This window comes from Penicillium angulare (genome assembly GCF_028827245.1).
Source record: "Penicillium angulare strain IBT 27051 chromosome Unknown utg000004l_segment0_segment0, whole genome shotgun sequence".
Taxonomy (NCBI): Eukaryota; Fungi; Ascomycota; class Eurotiomycetes; order Eurotiales; family Aspergillaceae; genus Penicillium; species Penicillium angulare.
In genome coordinates this window covers 7,558,251-7,571,428 of record NW_026623163.1, presented here as the reverse complement: position 1 = coordinate 7,571,428, position 13,178 = coordinate 7,558,251, and the positions used below count along the sequence as shown (strand labels likewise).

At 48.2% G+C, this 13,178-nt stretch overlaps 9 protein-coding genes across 9 annotated transcripts; 5 read left to right on the top strand and 4 right to left on the bottom strand.

Moving 5' to 3' along the window:
• Window positions 1-790: 790 nt before the first annotated feature.
• On the top strand, window positions 791-1,762 carry N7478_006738 (mitochondrial 54S ribosomal protein uL3m; the record flags this gene model as incomplete). Its single annotated transcript, XM_056922952.1, has 2 exons — window positions 791-1,580; window positions 1,641-1,762. 2 exons carry the CDS (start codon window positions 791-793, stop codon window positions 1,760-1,762), a joined length of 912 nt encoding a protein of 303 aa, XP_056780989.1.
• A 284-nt stretch (window positions 1,763-2,046) lies between these two features.
• N7478_006737 (cytochrome c oxidase assembly factor 1 family protein) lies at window positions 2,047-2,672 on the bottom strand (the record flags this gene model as incomplete). Its single annotated transcript, XM_056922951.1, has 2 exons — window positions 2,047-2,136; window positions 2,211-2,672. The coding sequence occupies 2 exons, from the start codon at window positions 2,670-2,672 to the stop codon at window positions 2,047-2,049; spliced, it is 552 nt and encodes a 183-aa protein (XP_056780988.1).
• A 193-nt stretch (window positions 2,673-2,865) lies between these two features.
• Window positions 2,866-3,552, top strand: N7478_006736 (uncharacterized protein; the record flags this gene model as incomplete). The annotated part of the gene is made up of 3 exons (XM_056922950.1): window positions 2,866-3,006; window positions 3,075-3,393; window positions 3,437-3,552. The coding sequence occupies 3 exons, from the start codon at window positions 2,866-2,868 to the stop codon at window positions 3,550-3,552; spliced, it is 576 nt and encodes a 191-aa protein (XP_056780987.1).
• Window positions 3,553-3,773: 221 nt separating this feature from the next.
• N7478_006735 (putative JmjC domain protein) lies at window positions 3,774-6,104 on the bottom strand (the record flags this gene model as incomplete). The annotated part of the gene is made up of 2 exons (XM_056922949.1): window positions 3,774-5,788; window positions 5,849-6,104. 2 exons carry the CDS (start codon window positions 6,102-6,104, stop codon window positions 3,774-3,776), a joined length of 2,271 nt encoding a protein of 756 aa, XP_056780986.1.
• A 680-nt stretch (window positions 6,105-6,784) lies between these two features.
• N7478_006734 (putative para-hydroxybenzoate-polyprenyltransferase Coq2) lies at window positions 6,785-8,020 on the top strand (the record flags this gene model as incomplete). Its single annotated transcript, XM_056922948.1, has 1 exon — window positions 6,785-8,020. One exon carries the CDS (start codon window positions 6,785-6,787, stop codon window positions 8,018-8,020), a length of 1,236 nt encoding a protein of 411 aa, XP_056780985.1.
• Window positions 8,021-8,038: 18 nt separating this feature from the next.
• Window positions 8,039-8,389, bottom strand: N7478_006733 (putative flavoprotein; the record flags this gene model as incomplete). The annotated part of the gene is made up of 1 exon (XM_056922947.1): window positions 8,039-8,389. One exon carries the CDS (start codon window positions 8,387-8,389, stop codon window positions 8,039-8,041), a length of 351 nt encoding a protein of 116 aa, XP_056780984.1.
• A 645-nt stretch (window positions 8,390-9,034) lies between these two features.
• On the top strand, window positions 9,035-9,692 carry N7478_006732 (monothiol glutaredoxin GRX5; the record flags this gene model as incomplete). Its single annotated transcript, XM_056922946.1, has 3 exons — window positions 9,035-9,058; window positions 9,184-9,475; window positions 9,538-9,692. The coding sequence occupies 3 exons, from the start codon at window positions 9,035-9,037 to the stop codon at window positions 9,690-9,692; spliced, it is 471 nt and encodes a 156-aa protein (XP_056780983.1).
• Window positions 9,693-10,163: 471 nt separating this feature from the next.
• On the bottom strand, window positions 10,164-11,632 carry N7478_006731 (ethanolamine-phosphate cytidylyltransferase; the record flags this gene model as incomplete). The annotated part of the gene is made up of 3 exons (XM_056922945.1): window positions 10,164-11,256; window positions 11,324-11,441; window positions 11,512-11,632. The coding sequence occupies 3 exons, from the start codon at window positions 11,630-11,632 to the stop codon at window positions 10,164-10,166; spliced, it is 1,332 nt and encodes a 443-aa protein (XP_056780982.1).
• Window positions 11,633-11,983: 351 nt separating this feature from the next.
• N7478_006730 (uncharacterized protein) lies at window positions 11,984-13,028 on the top strand (the record flags this gene model as incomplete). Its single annotated transcript, XM_056922944.1, has 2 exons — window positions 11,984-12,186; window positions 12,269-13,028. 2 exons carry the CDS (start codon window positions 11,984-11,986, stop codon window positions 13,026-13,028), a joined length of 963 nt encoding a protein of 320 aa, XP_056780981.1.
• Between the last annotated feature and the right edge of the window lie 150 nt (window positions 13,029-13,178).

Below are 13,178 nucleotides of genomic sequence, written 5' to 3'. Positions count from 1 at the left end.
TTTGCTCAAGCTGACTGAGTGGTGATTGTGGTTGGGGAAGAGAAGGGAAGGTGTTTTTATTCGGGATCTTTTTTTAGGGAAAGTCGAATCGGGCGATCCTGCCGGCTTTTTCGGCGGCTCCGGTCCGATCGTGCATGATCGGAGTTAAGTATGTTATTGGTTGCGGGTATAAGGGAGTCATTTTGGATTGTTCTTTGGGCTTCTACGGTGACGTTTTTTATTTGTTCTTATTACTTTATTTTGTTTTATTTGAGTGTGATATGTTGGTAATTGTGTCTTATGGATTTTATGGGTTTTATGGGTTTGTAGTAGATAGTAATCGGGCTTTTGGTCTTAGTATCCCTAGGTGCGTGTATATGGGAGCAACGGGTTCTGGTCCTATGTGTTTTCTTTAGTTTGTCATTTGGAAGATCAGAGGAACTATATCTTTTTTAGCAAAAAAACATTTTGGTTAGTTTGTGTTTAGGACTAAAATACCTATGCTTTGTTGCATAGTTCGTTTGGAGCTGCTGTCTTATATGCTTAAACTCAAACGGCAATTTCCTTGATTGTGCTATTCCATCTCGATGTCATTAAATCAATGCAGTAAATTGACAAAATCAACCTGATTCTACTGTACCCCCATTACAATTCGCATCTGCAGTATATGCATGCACGCATGAACATGTAGACCGCAGTATACTTCAAAGTTCCAAATGGCTCCTATCAACCGCTTAGTCATCCTCCAGCCAAAAACTTCAAGTTCCGCAGATCCAATCTGCTTCCCTACGTCTCCATCAAACCACCCACAATGCCACTACGTCTACCAGGGGGGCTGTCCCAGCTCTCCTCCTCACTATGGGAGTCTCAATCACTCCTTCCTCGCGTCCAATCCCGTCAATTCGGCATCAAAGCCCTCACCACACCTAAACCAAGTCGTTTCTCCATCGGCCCCGGCCTCCCCGTCCTCGAATCGACCTCCACAGCAGCCCTTCGCCGCAAAGCATACACTCTCCCCCTGCGCAGCGGAGCAATTGCCACGAAAAAGGGCATGACCGCTATCTTTGATGCTGAATCCGGCAAGCGCATCCCCTGTACCGTCCTCCAATTGGATCGCGTGGAGGTTATCTCGCACAAGACTCGACAGAAGCACGGATACTTCGCTGTGCAGGTTGGTGCGGGCTGGAAACATCCTAAGAACGTTACGAAGCCTATGCTTGGTCATTTCTCGGTTAATGGGGTTTCGCCTAAGAGGCATCTTTTTGAGTTCAGGGTCAAGGATGAGGAGGGTTTGCCGCCTGTTGGATCTAGTATTGGAGCAAACTGGTTTCAGTTGGGACAGTTTGTTGATGCTAGATCTAATACTAAGGGTAAGGGGTTTGCGGGTGTTATGAAGAGACATGGGTTCCATGGTCAGGATCGGAGTCATGGTGTTTCTTTGACGCATCGGTCAATGGGATCGGCGGGTCCTAGTCAGGGTGGTGGTTCGCGTGTTTATCCTGGGAAGAAGATGGCGGGTAATATGGGTAATGAGCAGAATACTGTGCAGAATTTGAAGGTTTTGCAGGTTGATGCTGAGGCTGGTATTGTTGTTGTTGCTGGTTGGTTTTACCCTTTTTCTTGACTTTGGTATTGTTGCATGTGCTAATCATCGAGTATAGGCTCTATCAGTGGTCCTAAGGGATGCAGTGTTCGCATTCAGGATGCTATCAAGAAGCCTTGGCCTGAGGTTAAGGCTGAAGCCGAGGCCGTGGCTGAGGTTGAGGCTGCTGCTACTGCTTAAGCACCTGGGCAGGATTTGCATTCGTTGGTGGGGGAGAAATATGTACTATTAAACCATTCGCGCAATACTTCTTTATTTGAGCGGCGTCTGTATATGATACATCAAATGATATCCTTATTTCCTTTTCTTTTTTTCTTTTTTTTTCGTTCTCTTTGAGAGGGCCTGCAGTTCCTCCCATTTGAACAGCATACAATTGACCATGAGATATAATGTTCCTTAACGCCGATTCCAAATGCACGAGGCTATGTATTGGTACAAAGGTCTCTCTCCAACAATTCTGCACTTCAATCCTGTCTGAATGGATCGGTATCCTTGTCCAGCAATTGCACGACAGTTCCATCCTCCGTCTCCAGACTCCACAGTTCGGTACGGAACTATAAAAAAGAAATTAGCAAGATATTTACCATCAACTATAACAAACGTATAGAATCTAAATCATGCCACTCACATAACTCATCCGGTCCGGCCGAATACTCTTAAACCTCATCTTGCCCTGGGTCTTAGTCCCCTTAACCCAGAAAGAGATATCAATCCGTCCATGCAATTGGTTCATCTCCCCACTAATCCAAGGAATTTGCTGCGCAAAATAAATCTCATCGCCCAGAATCTCCCGCGCAGCTGGTGATGTCCGCAAAGCATAAAGCGTACTGCTAACAATACTGGAGGAAGACTTTTGATAGTTGAAGATTCCAAACATCCCTGCGCCGACTGCAATTGCGAACAATGGGAACGTCATGAGCCACCGTTTATTGCTGGTGTTGATGTTGGGGAGCTCCCGGTCTGCGCGGCGTTCCATTATGGGGCCTGTATTTGGGCCGGGGGGTGGAATCATAGTACGGCGGGAGACGACATTTCGAATAGGAGATCGGAGTCCCAGTGCCCGGCGGGTGAGGGGGCGAGCGGCAAACATTGTTGGATTGGACCTGATGGTGTTGGAGAGATTGAGGATTGAATGTTGAATTTCCCGGAGGGAAATCAAACAGGACAAACATCAGACGTCACGCTAGGCTGCTATACTGTACTTTATTCGGGCTACGGCGCGGAGAAACTAGCATCTTACTACCTTTCTTTTCTTTTCTTCCAACGCTTTTTTTTTCTGGATTATGGCGGCGAGATTGCGTAAAGCGTTTCGCTATCCGGAAGATTCAGATGAAAGTGAGCGAGAAGGGCTCGATGAGGTCGAGCAGGAACAGGTGATTGAGCAGCTCAAGCGTCAGAATGATACACGCAACGAACAGTATAATGTAAATATAAGCTGATATTGACTTGAGACATGCTTCCAGTCTAAGATTGTGTTTCTAACCTTTTCTAGATGATTTTCACTGGAATTCCACTGGTCTCGGTGCTTGCTTTTTTCCCATCACTCTGGAGTGCGGCCAGTTTCTCGGAACGCTTTTGCTCTCTCATTAGCGTTGTTTCGCTGCTGGCAACTGGCTATACCATGCGAAATGTTCCTCTTCGTCCAGATATCAAGGGCAAAAAACCCCTCTCAATTGAGAATGAGCGCCTAGATTTGATTCGCACCGCTTTGATTCCAGCGAACGGCACGATCTGTGGATTATTGGCGCTTTACTTCTTGGTGGGTACTGATTCATCTGTGTCATCGCCAACGATCTATCTTATACCTGGTGGTAGGTCATATTATGCGTCTAAATTTCCCATTTCCTGCTTGAGTGCTTACCATGATGACTACAGCTATGCTTGGGGCAATTATGCTCGCTCGACAAGTTATGCTTTCAGTGGATCTTACAGCGCTACAAGACCTACAGTACGAGTACAAAGGTGCATAGGTAGATGGATAGATAGGAAAGAATGGATTGTTCATTAATGTCATTATCATAGAGCTGGGATATCTGTTGTAAACATGGAGACATGCGAGGCCTTGGGAATTGTTGCCTTTGGTGAGAAAAAAAAACAGGAAAAAGAAAAGAAAGAAGAGACCAAGACAACAGAGTGATTTCCATAGCTATACATGTCTTAGGAATGAAAGGCAAGGCAGGGAAAAAGCTCGCTAGGTGAAAGTTGCTCCAGAAAGCTCAAGGTAACTTGATTCTGATACTGGGCCCATAAGAGAGTTGTCCAGAGACAGGGACGGATCAATGCAGTCGAGAAAGCCATTTTCTCTTTGCGGAGTCTGAAGCTCGGGGCCTGTAATGATCCCATTTGTTCTCCACACCTCCTCACGTCTCTGATCTTCTTCATTACGTCTTTGGTTGAGACGTTCTCCAATCTTGGCCCCCAAGTTCGGAAGCCATTTCTCGTTGGAAACACGCATGTTCACCAACGACTCGACACTTCGAGGATCAGCCACCTTGATCGTGTCAAGCTCGAGAGAAATGCGATTCGGCTCGTGTGGCTTCATGGTCGGGTCTCGTTGGCATGGCGTACAATTGCAAACCTTGTGACATCGTGGACAAAGCCATGCTGTCTCGCCCATGGCTTCTTCTGGTGTTACATCAAATGCCGCAAAAAGGCTTGCGTAGCAATAATTTGATTGACAACGGGAGCACGTTGCCAATTTCCAATCGGGTTGTTTATTTTGACACATGTGGCAAGTTCCCAGTTGCTTGTTTGCTTTCTTGCTTTGTTTGGACTTTCGTCGCTTTCTTGGTTGCGGATTGTCGTCATCACTGGGTGTCATGGATCCAGATTTAGAGCTCGGCGGAGTGAGCTTCTGGATGTCCACCCAGGGTCGGTTTTTCAGCTGCTCTTGGCAGATCTCCGCAATAGGCTTCCGATTGACCTGAGCGCGTGCGACGTGCAAGGCAGGAAATTCGCTCTTGCCTTCTGTATCGTCCTTCTTCAAATCTATGACCTGGCGCCGCCAACGATCATGTCGTGATCGAAGGTGCTCCCATTTGAATTGTTGTACAAAGGTAAGCTTTGAGATACACTGGCAGCTTCGGCCCAACACATAACAGTCCATGCAAATATCGTATTTATCATCTGCATCCGACACACAATTGGGACAGGTAAGGAATCGATTGAAAATATTGCAACGGCAGTATGAGCAAGTAACGTTGCCCTCAAAGGGAATAGTAGCGATGTTCCGCGCGGTAACGTGTGACCGCGAGACACTTTCCGATACTAAGATATCCGTGTAGAGCGATAACAAATTTTCGAAATCCCTCCATAGTGTCCGAGTGGCAGGATGCTCAGTGGTAAGAAGACCTCTGAGCAACTCCGAGTAGTATTCGAGGGCGTGGTAAACGATAGCCTTGTTCTTGTATTGTTCGTCACGACAAACGATGCGTGCTTTGGGAAGCGCTTCACTCATAGCCAGCTTTAAAGTCTCCACAGTAATTCGGTTCCAAGCCACCTTGACAGTCCTTGTGCCACGGTTCCACACCTGATGGGCTGCAAGTGGTGGCACGAGAATAAGATCGCCTGGTTTTTGCTCTACGATGTACGTTTTGAATGGAGCACCCTTCCAGGCATTGATTTGCGCAAAATGGTCTTCGAGATCAATATCGTGCCCGAGCACCGAGGTCCAATACTCAGCCACGGCCTGGCGGTCTTTTGTTTTAGTCATGAACCAGATGGACGAGCCTGGATGACTTCGTTCTCCGTTCTCTACCGATCCAGTAGATGCTTCCACCATAAGATTCTGGCCCAGGCTAGCACACATCTCTTGGTGGGCCGGTGTGTAGGTGCCTTCATGGCCAATGTAGCACATGAGATTCTGTGCCCGCATCTCTTCGGGAAGGCAACTCATCAAGTCGCCTGATTTGGCAATTAACTTTCCGTCCTTCGTGGTATGATATTCAGGGTCATGATGAAGTGAGCGGCATCCTGGGCCGTTGTATGGTTTCGGCTTTTCATTCATGTAGAATAGTGACGGTGGTATGAGATTCTCTAATGATTTTTGCCATTCTGGCGGACAATCAATGTCCTTTAGATAGAGCCTTTGTTGGCTGTGATGTGTCGCTGAGAAATATTGCCTAGCGAGTTTTGGCAAGTTTCTCACATAATGTGCCACAGTCATGGGCACGTCCTTTCCTGTGATCAAATCCCGTGCACATTCTCCTAGTAAAAAGTCAAACCCGACTCATAGGCCACCTGTGTCTGGTGAAAGAAGATACTTACTCCGGTCACTTTTTTGCAACCAGGCACGGGAGAAAAGTTGCTTGTCTATGTATTCATCAAAGCCCTCGATCACCATAGGGATCCCGAGATTAGCCAGCTGCAAGCGAATAAGACTTTCAAAGTCTTCTCGGGATTGTGAATTAAGCATCTGACATGAAATCCGTGGGGCGAACTCGAAGGAAGGGTTGTTTTCCACCAACTCACTAACACTAAAGCTAGTGGGGAAGGGCACGAATGGAGCGGGCGTTGGCGGCATGGCGTCAATTTTCAGTAGGCAACTTGAAGGGTTTGAGGTGTTTTATTCGAGTTTGTTGAAGCAGAATCAGTGGTTATGGTGAGGGAGTTGCATGCTTGAGATCAGAACAGCCACTTTGCTGCACGAAGGATTTTGGTCAGCGATCCTAGTCCAACAAAATTTGAGCAAAGACGGGACGGTCAAGAAATTATGAGGATCCTACTTCGGCTATCAAGTGACGCCAGTTCCTTTTCAATACCATGACATCTCCTTCCAAATTTTCTTGGTGTGTTTCGCGTTTCTGATAGACGCGCGACGGAAAGCTGCACAGCTCTGCGGGGTAAAAAGATTTCGGACTAAAGGGGGAGAAATGTGAAAAAGCTAGCGGCTGAAGAAATACAATAAGCAGATGGTAGTGGGGTGAATCAAGAAACTCGAAGGGAAAGAAATGAATTGGGAAACAAAATGAAATTCAGCAACTGAATGTGAGAGCTTGACAGCTTCCGGACTTAATTGATGGGGGGAAATACTATTTTGAGCCTAGCGCGTGATTCGGGGTAACAACAGACGCCAACTTACTAATAACCTAATATTGTTCCGTGCAGCAATTCTTTTCTTGGGTCCCAATTGTTCTTTCTCCAAAATAAAAATAAAAATATACAACAATTCAAGCCTGGAGAGCACCTCGATGCATGAGAGCAATGCGGCAATCTACTATTCGTCAATTGCTGGCACAGCGCTCTCAGCTGCCTTGCTGCAGAAGTTCAATCCGTCGCTATCATGACCAACGCTTCACCCCGGAACGTCTGGAGTCATTGTCAACTCTATGTCGCAAACCCCGTCCGTCGCCTGTCTCGGCTCGAAAGCTACCAATTCCTACTACTTCGCACATTCACTCCTCAGCAGAACGATCGGTCGCGCTAGATATAAAAACCCCCAACCCTGCGACACATTACACGCCGCCACAAACGGGCTTAGTTGCTTCGTTGCCCTCCTCATGGATTCCCTATGCCGAATTAGTCCGTCTGGATAAGCCTACGGGCACATATTATCTATTCTTCCCAACCCTTTTCTCCACACTCCTCGCTGCTCCCATGGCCACCGATACCACTCCATTGCAAGTCCTGGGCACCGTCGGCCTTTTCTTCACCGGAGCCTTGATCATGCGTGGTGCAGGATGTGCCATTAACGACCTGTGGGATAGAAACTTCGACCCGCATGTGGCACGCACCAAATTCCGTCCAATTGCTCGAGGGGCGATCTCCCCATCCAAGGCTTTGGCCTTTACAGCCACACAATTCTTTGCTGGGTTGGGGATACTACTACAATTCCCTATTCAGTGTCTCTGGTATGGGGTTCCGAGTGTACCCCTTGTGCTAGCCTACCCTCTAGCCAAGCGGGTTACAAATTATCCTCAGCTAGTCTTGGGATTTGCCTTCTCATGGGGTGCAATGATGGGCTTCCCAGCATTGGGGGTAGATCTAATGGTCAATCATGATGCTCTCATGGCCGCGGGAGCCTTGTATACAAGTTGCATTGCGTGGACAGTTCTGTACGATATGATATATGCGCATATGGATATTAAAGATGATGTGGCCGCGGGAATTAAATCAATCGCCCTGCGCCATGAACATAACACCAAGGCCGTCTTGTCAGGCCTAGCCGTCACTCAGGTGGGTCTCCTTGGAGCTGCCGGAGTCGCCGCAGGCTGTGGCCCCATCTTCTTCATTGGAAGTTGTGGCAGTGCCATCGCTTCCCTGGGCATTATGATCTGGAAGGTTCAGCTCAAGAATGTCTCAAATTGCTGGTGGTGGTTTAAGAACGGATGCTTGCTGACCGGTGGGGGGATCAGCTTGGGTCTGCTGGGTGAGTATTCCGCGCAATACTTCGGCTTGTACGAAAGCACTGAACTGCCTGATTCTGAACCGACAAAGTGAGGGTGACGAGATGTTCCTTCAAGCTTGATTCTTTGAAAGGCTCAAATGCTCTTCGATATGACGGACGATGTCTCTCCAGTCCATCATTCCACCACTCCCGACATCTCCACATGCCAGTGACTTCTCGATGGGAGGGAGTACAGTCACCCATCCCTCGGGATTGGCTGGACTCCAACCCCACTGGTCTCGTAGGATGCCCAGATTCTGACGGGTGACGGGTTGATGCCACATGGCGCTATTCATGGCAGGAGCCACGAAAATGCGCGGTCTCTCTGGCTTGAAATCTCCATCGACGAGGCCCGTTGTATCCCAAGCCCGTATCACTGACAATATAAGATTGTCTGCGATACCCACACTCATCTTCGCCATTGTATTAGCTGACAGTGGGGCTATCAGCAACATATGCGCCCACTTGTATTATTAATCATTAGAAATTTGTCATTATATTCAACAGATAGGGTTAATTTTTACCTTCCTCAATTCAATATGCAGTATATTATCACCGCGAATCCAAGGTTTGACCCATTCATCTTCGTCTCGGTAAATAGCTTCAACGCCCTTAATCTGTCGAAGACTTTCCAAAACAGGCTGCTCATCACTCTGCCCCTTTAAAAATCTTTCGGCAGATTGAGTGACTATAATCCGCACCGACACGGATGGATGCTGGCAAAGGGCCTCGGCAATTTGGGGTAGTTTGATTGATGCCACTGAACCTGACGCTGCAATCAAACAATGGATTTTACCGTCATTCCGACATTCTTGCGCAGCGAACGGTACAAATAAATTGGGTTTGTCCATATTAACCAAATCCCGCGTAAACCAAGAGTCATGTTAATGGAAGATTGCCACTCACATTGCCCTATTGTAATCACAGCGGGTTGACGTAGTGGGGCTCTGAGAGAGCTGCAAATGATTAGATAATAGCGAATATCAATTGGCCCGGTTTCCTACCGCATAACAGGCCCGCTCTTCTTCGCTCTTCCGATCAATCCTCAAATCTTCAAAACACCCATCATGTTCTCAAGGACAGTCTTTTCGGTACGTCTCCTCATCTTCTAAAGTTGTTCCTACCGTTTTTCAACCTCCGGCAAAGAGTTTGGTTCGGTCATAACAACGCTAGAACCACCCCATCGCTGTAAGCGGGAAACTCACTAGTATTCCAGGCCCTCCGCCCTATCTCCAGGCCGGCGCCTCTGCGCCTGCCTCTGCGACCCATTCGCGCCCCGGCTTACCCTCTCCCTTCCATCCTTCATGCTCGCCTTCTTTCCACAGAGACAAAGGCGGCCATCGATAAAGCCGTTGGCTCTGCGCCCGTCGTGCTCTTCATGAAGGGTACTCCCGAGACTCCTCAATGCGGATTCTCTCGCGCTTCTATTCAGATTCTGGGTCTGCAGGGTGTTGATCCTAAGAAGTTCGTTGCGTTCAACGTTCTGGAGGATGCGGAGTTGCGTCAAGGTTCGTTTTGTCTTCTTATATCTTGGTCTTTTGGGATGGTACTAATTGGGTTTCCGGTGCAGGCGTTAAGGAGTACTCGGACTGGCCTACTATTCCCCAGTTGTACTTGGATAAGGAGTTCGTTGGAGGATGTGACATTCTGATGTCTATGCATCAGAATGGAGAGCTTGCTAAGCTCCTTGAGACCAAGGAGGTTCTCGTCGCGGCTGATCAATAAATGGCATGATCTTGGCCTTGGGCGTTTCCCAAAATGTATTGTAATATAACTTTATTCTAACCATACTCCTCTTCGCATGCTACTAAATATTTAAGCCTGATGTTGTACGCTTGTGGCGATTGATGTTGAATAAACTCGAGTCGAATCACTCGAACGTAGTTCTAAATTCCGGTCTTAGTTACACTTATACTTCGAAAGAGAACTTGGAGGTACATATCGAATCTACTAAAATGCTGGAGAATTCTTTCGACGGTAAGTCGTCGAGAAAATGGAATACTGAAGTCGATATACTTGTACATAGTAGGTAGAAGTGCTTGAATACTCCCATCATGGCCAATCAAGAAACATTGTTTTCTTAAAATAAGAATGTTGAAATTCTTGGGATCTTTTGATTTAGAAATATCCTATATACAGTTGATCTGAGTTAAATTACAGGGCATCGGGCCCCGGGTCGTGTCTATTAAATCCAGCTTAAGCTGAAGCTGCCTCCTGGGCCTTAACCAGGTCTTCGGCAACGGCCTTCTCCAACTTAGCCCGTTGACGGGCCTCATAAGCCTCTCGGCTCTTCAAGATACGACCAACAATCTCTCCGGCGTTCACGTGCTGGAAAGCATGGTTATCGACCTCTTGGAAGATACCCATCTCCTTAGGACCGGCATAGGGATCGTAATTCAGCGGCATAAAAGTGGTAGGCCCATGGTAAACAACATCAGGAGTGCCCAATGGAAGAGCCTCCAGATAGGGTCGGCTGCCAGTGAAAGGTGCCGAGAAGATTGTTGCATGAATATAGCGGCACTGGAGCACACAGAGACCACGCTCAAAGATGTTCATGATAGGGTAGTTGAGTCCCTTCGCGTTGTTGATCACATCGTCATCGTGAATACCGGCAACGATGTAAGCAGGGGGATAGTCTTCGTTGTACTCCTTGAGACGCTTCTCCTTCTGTTCAGGCTCGTACCAGCCACGCTTCTGGCCCTCTGCCTCCTCAAGCTCCATGACCTTGCGGAGGAATTCGATATGGCCGGATGAGAAGAGGTCAAATCCTCCATCGACGTAGACGATACGCTGGCCTGGTCGGGGTCCCTTTCCGTCAATCAATTTCTCGAAATTTCCAGGCTCCTTGACCACGGGGTCGAACTTTGATGCTCCAGCTCCAGCCCATGTCCAGACCTGAGGGCCTGGCTGAAGACCGCTCTCATCAGTCGCATATTGGCGGATTCTTCCTACGAGGTCTTCCGCCGCTGCCTTGCGCGCTTCAGGGCTTCCCTCTCCATCCTCTCCTGAGAGAGCACCTCTCACGGACTTGACGAAGTGGTTTCTTGTGCATAGAAGCATGCGACCAACCAGATCGGTTGTGGAAATGCCTGGGGTGCGCTTGACAACCTTGAAGCGACCTGCCGCTTTAACGAATCGGTAGCAGTCGTTTCCGTCGCTATCGGAGGTGATATCATCGCCGTGAACAACGTATTTGCAGCCGTAGTGGGAAACCCAGGGTAGGTAGGTTACGTAGGGTGCATGGGGGACGCTCTGGGTAGCCCAGCGACAGGCATCAACGGCGGCAACTCTGTCAATTGAAGATAATAACGTCAGTAAATGGCAGCGCCAGTAAGGGGAGGACAGGAAAAACTCACCGCTCATCCAGGGACATGACCGTTGGACCCTTATTCTCCAGGATTGCTTCGTCAGAGTGGATTCCAACATATAGAGCTTTGCCGAGTTGGCGAGCTTGCAGCATAGCACCAGCATGGCCTAATTGCGATCAAGTATCCAGAATAATTAGTCGCTTTCCGTCACTGTTTCGTGGGGTCTCCTTGCTTACCGTGGTGGCTGAAGTCGAAGCAACCATCAACCCAAATGTTGTCCTCGGTAATGGGAATATCTTCTTGAGGATCTACAGGCCATTGACCTGGCAGAGGGACTTGCTCGTCTGGAGTAGCCATTGAAGAAAAGATATCCGGTGTTGTGAGAGAAAAAGACAAAATGGTAGAAAAGGCCAGATGTTATTAATTAAATCAGAGAAAGCATTCCGCGGAAAAAATAAAAAATAAAATAAAAGATGCAGCCTTAATGCTCCCAAAAAAAAAGGGAGGGGAAAGGACAGAGAGGGGCCCGTTGTGGGGAACTCTAGATCTCCTGAGATTCGGCATGTTTCTCATCTTTCCAACTAACTTACCCTTCTAACAGAGCCTTGGACCCTCTTTCGTTGGGACCCTTCACCGTCTATTGTCACCGTCTTACCTCTGAATTTTGGTACCTTCTTTTCTTTCAAGACATTCGTTACCGCCGGGGCAATGATCTCATCTAATTTCGCCCCAACCCTGTCGCGAAGGGACACCGCGAAATCTGCGGCTGGTACCGATGGTCTTCACAGCGCTTTGCCCCCGGCGACTAGTGGTGGGGGGACCTTCGGGCCACAGAGCGCAAGTGCGATTTACCAGCAGATTCATGATATGGCTACAAAACGAATCGCGACTCTGGATTACTTGCGAAAGGCGTAAGTGCACAATTCGATATGTACGGGGGGGGGGGTGTTCGTTCTACCCGCACAGGACTGACATGGTGGTGAAATACTATAGTCTCGAGGGCAAAGCCTATTGGTTCAATACAGTTCATTTCTCCCGAGCAGATATCGGTCGTCTACCATATTTCGAATCCCGCAAACTTTCTAGGAGAGCAGTCAATTACCTACTGCTAGGTCTATCGCTTCCATCGATCACAGACATCAATTCCACACCATCTGAATACTTACGAACTCTTAACGCCTTACTCCTCGAATTCGAAGCATACCAGCAAGTACACCCGCCAGATGGCAGCTCCTCCTCTAGTCTTGCGCGAGCACGTATCCCTCAGATGTTCAAGCGGGCAGCCCATGCAGGCACCAAGACACGACGGGCTAGCTCGGCCACCGAGATCGGCCTACCGATGCAATCGAGTGATCCGACCGATCTGAAAAGTGCAGCTGGTAATATGAGTTCGCCGGCGAACGCGGCTTCCTCTGTCGTTTCGTTCCCCCTCACTGAATCCGCCGATCTCCTCCCCGGCGAAGAATATACATACCTCGTTACGCCTTCGTTACCCTTTGAGCCGGACTTCTTTGAAACCTTCGCCACTCTTTGCGATGTCCTCATTGACTGTTACACCCGAATCACGACTCTTGTATCCTCGCCATCTGTCTGTACGGTGGCCTTAGGAGAAACTTTCTCCAAGGCAGATGCCAAGATACGCAAGATCATGGTTGCAGGAGCAGTGCGAGAATTTGAGGATGCTAGCCGTAATGGTGTCAAGACTGAGATCTCTGGCGTCAACCGCGTTGTACTCGGTGGTTTGTTGGGGTAGGATTTGTCACCCTGCATGAAGATTGCGTGCAATCACGCGCTTGTGTGTGCAAGAATGATGTATATGATCTACGAAAGGCGTTTATGGGGGTCTTTGATGAATTATATTTGGACTACTTTTTTGAGCTGCGTATATTGAAACGATGGAATG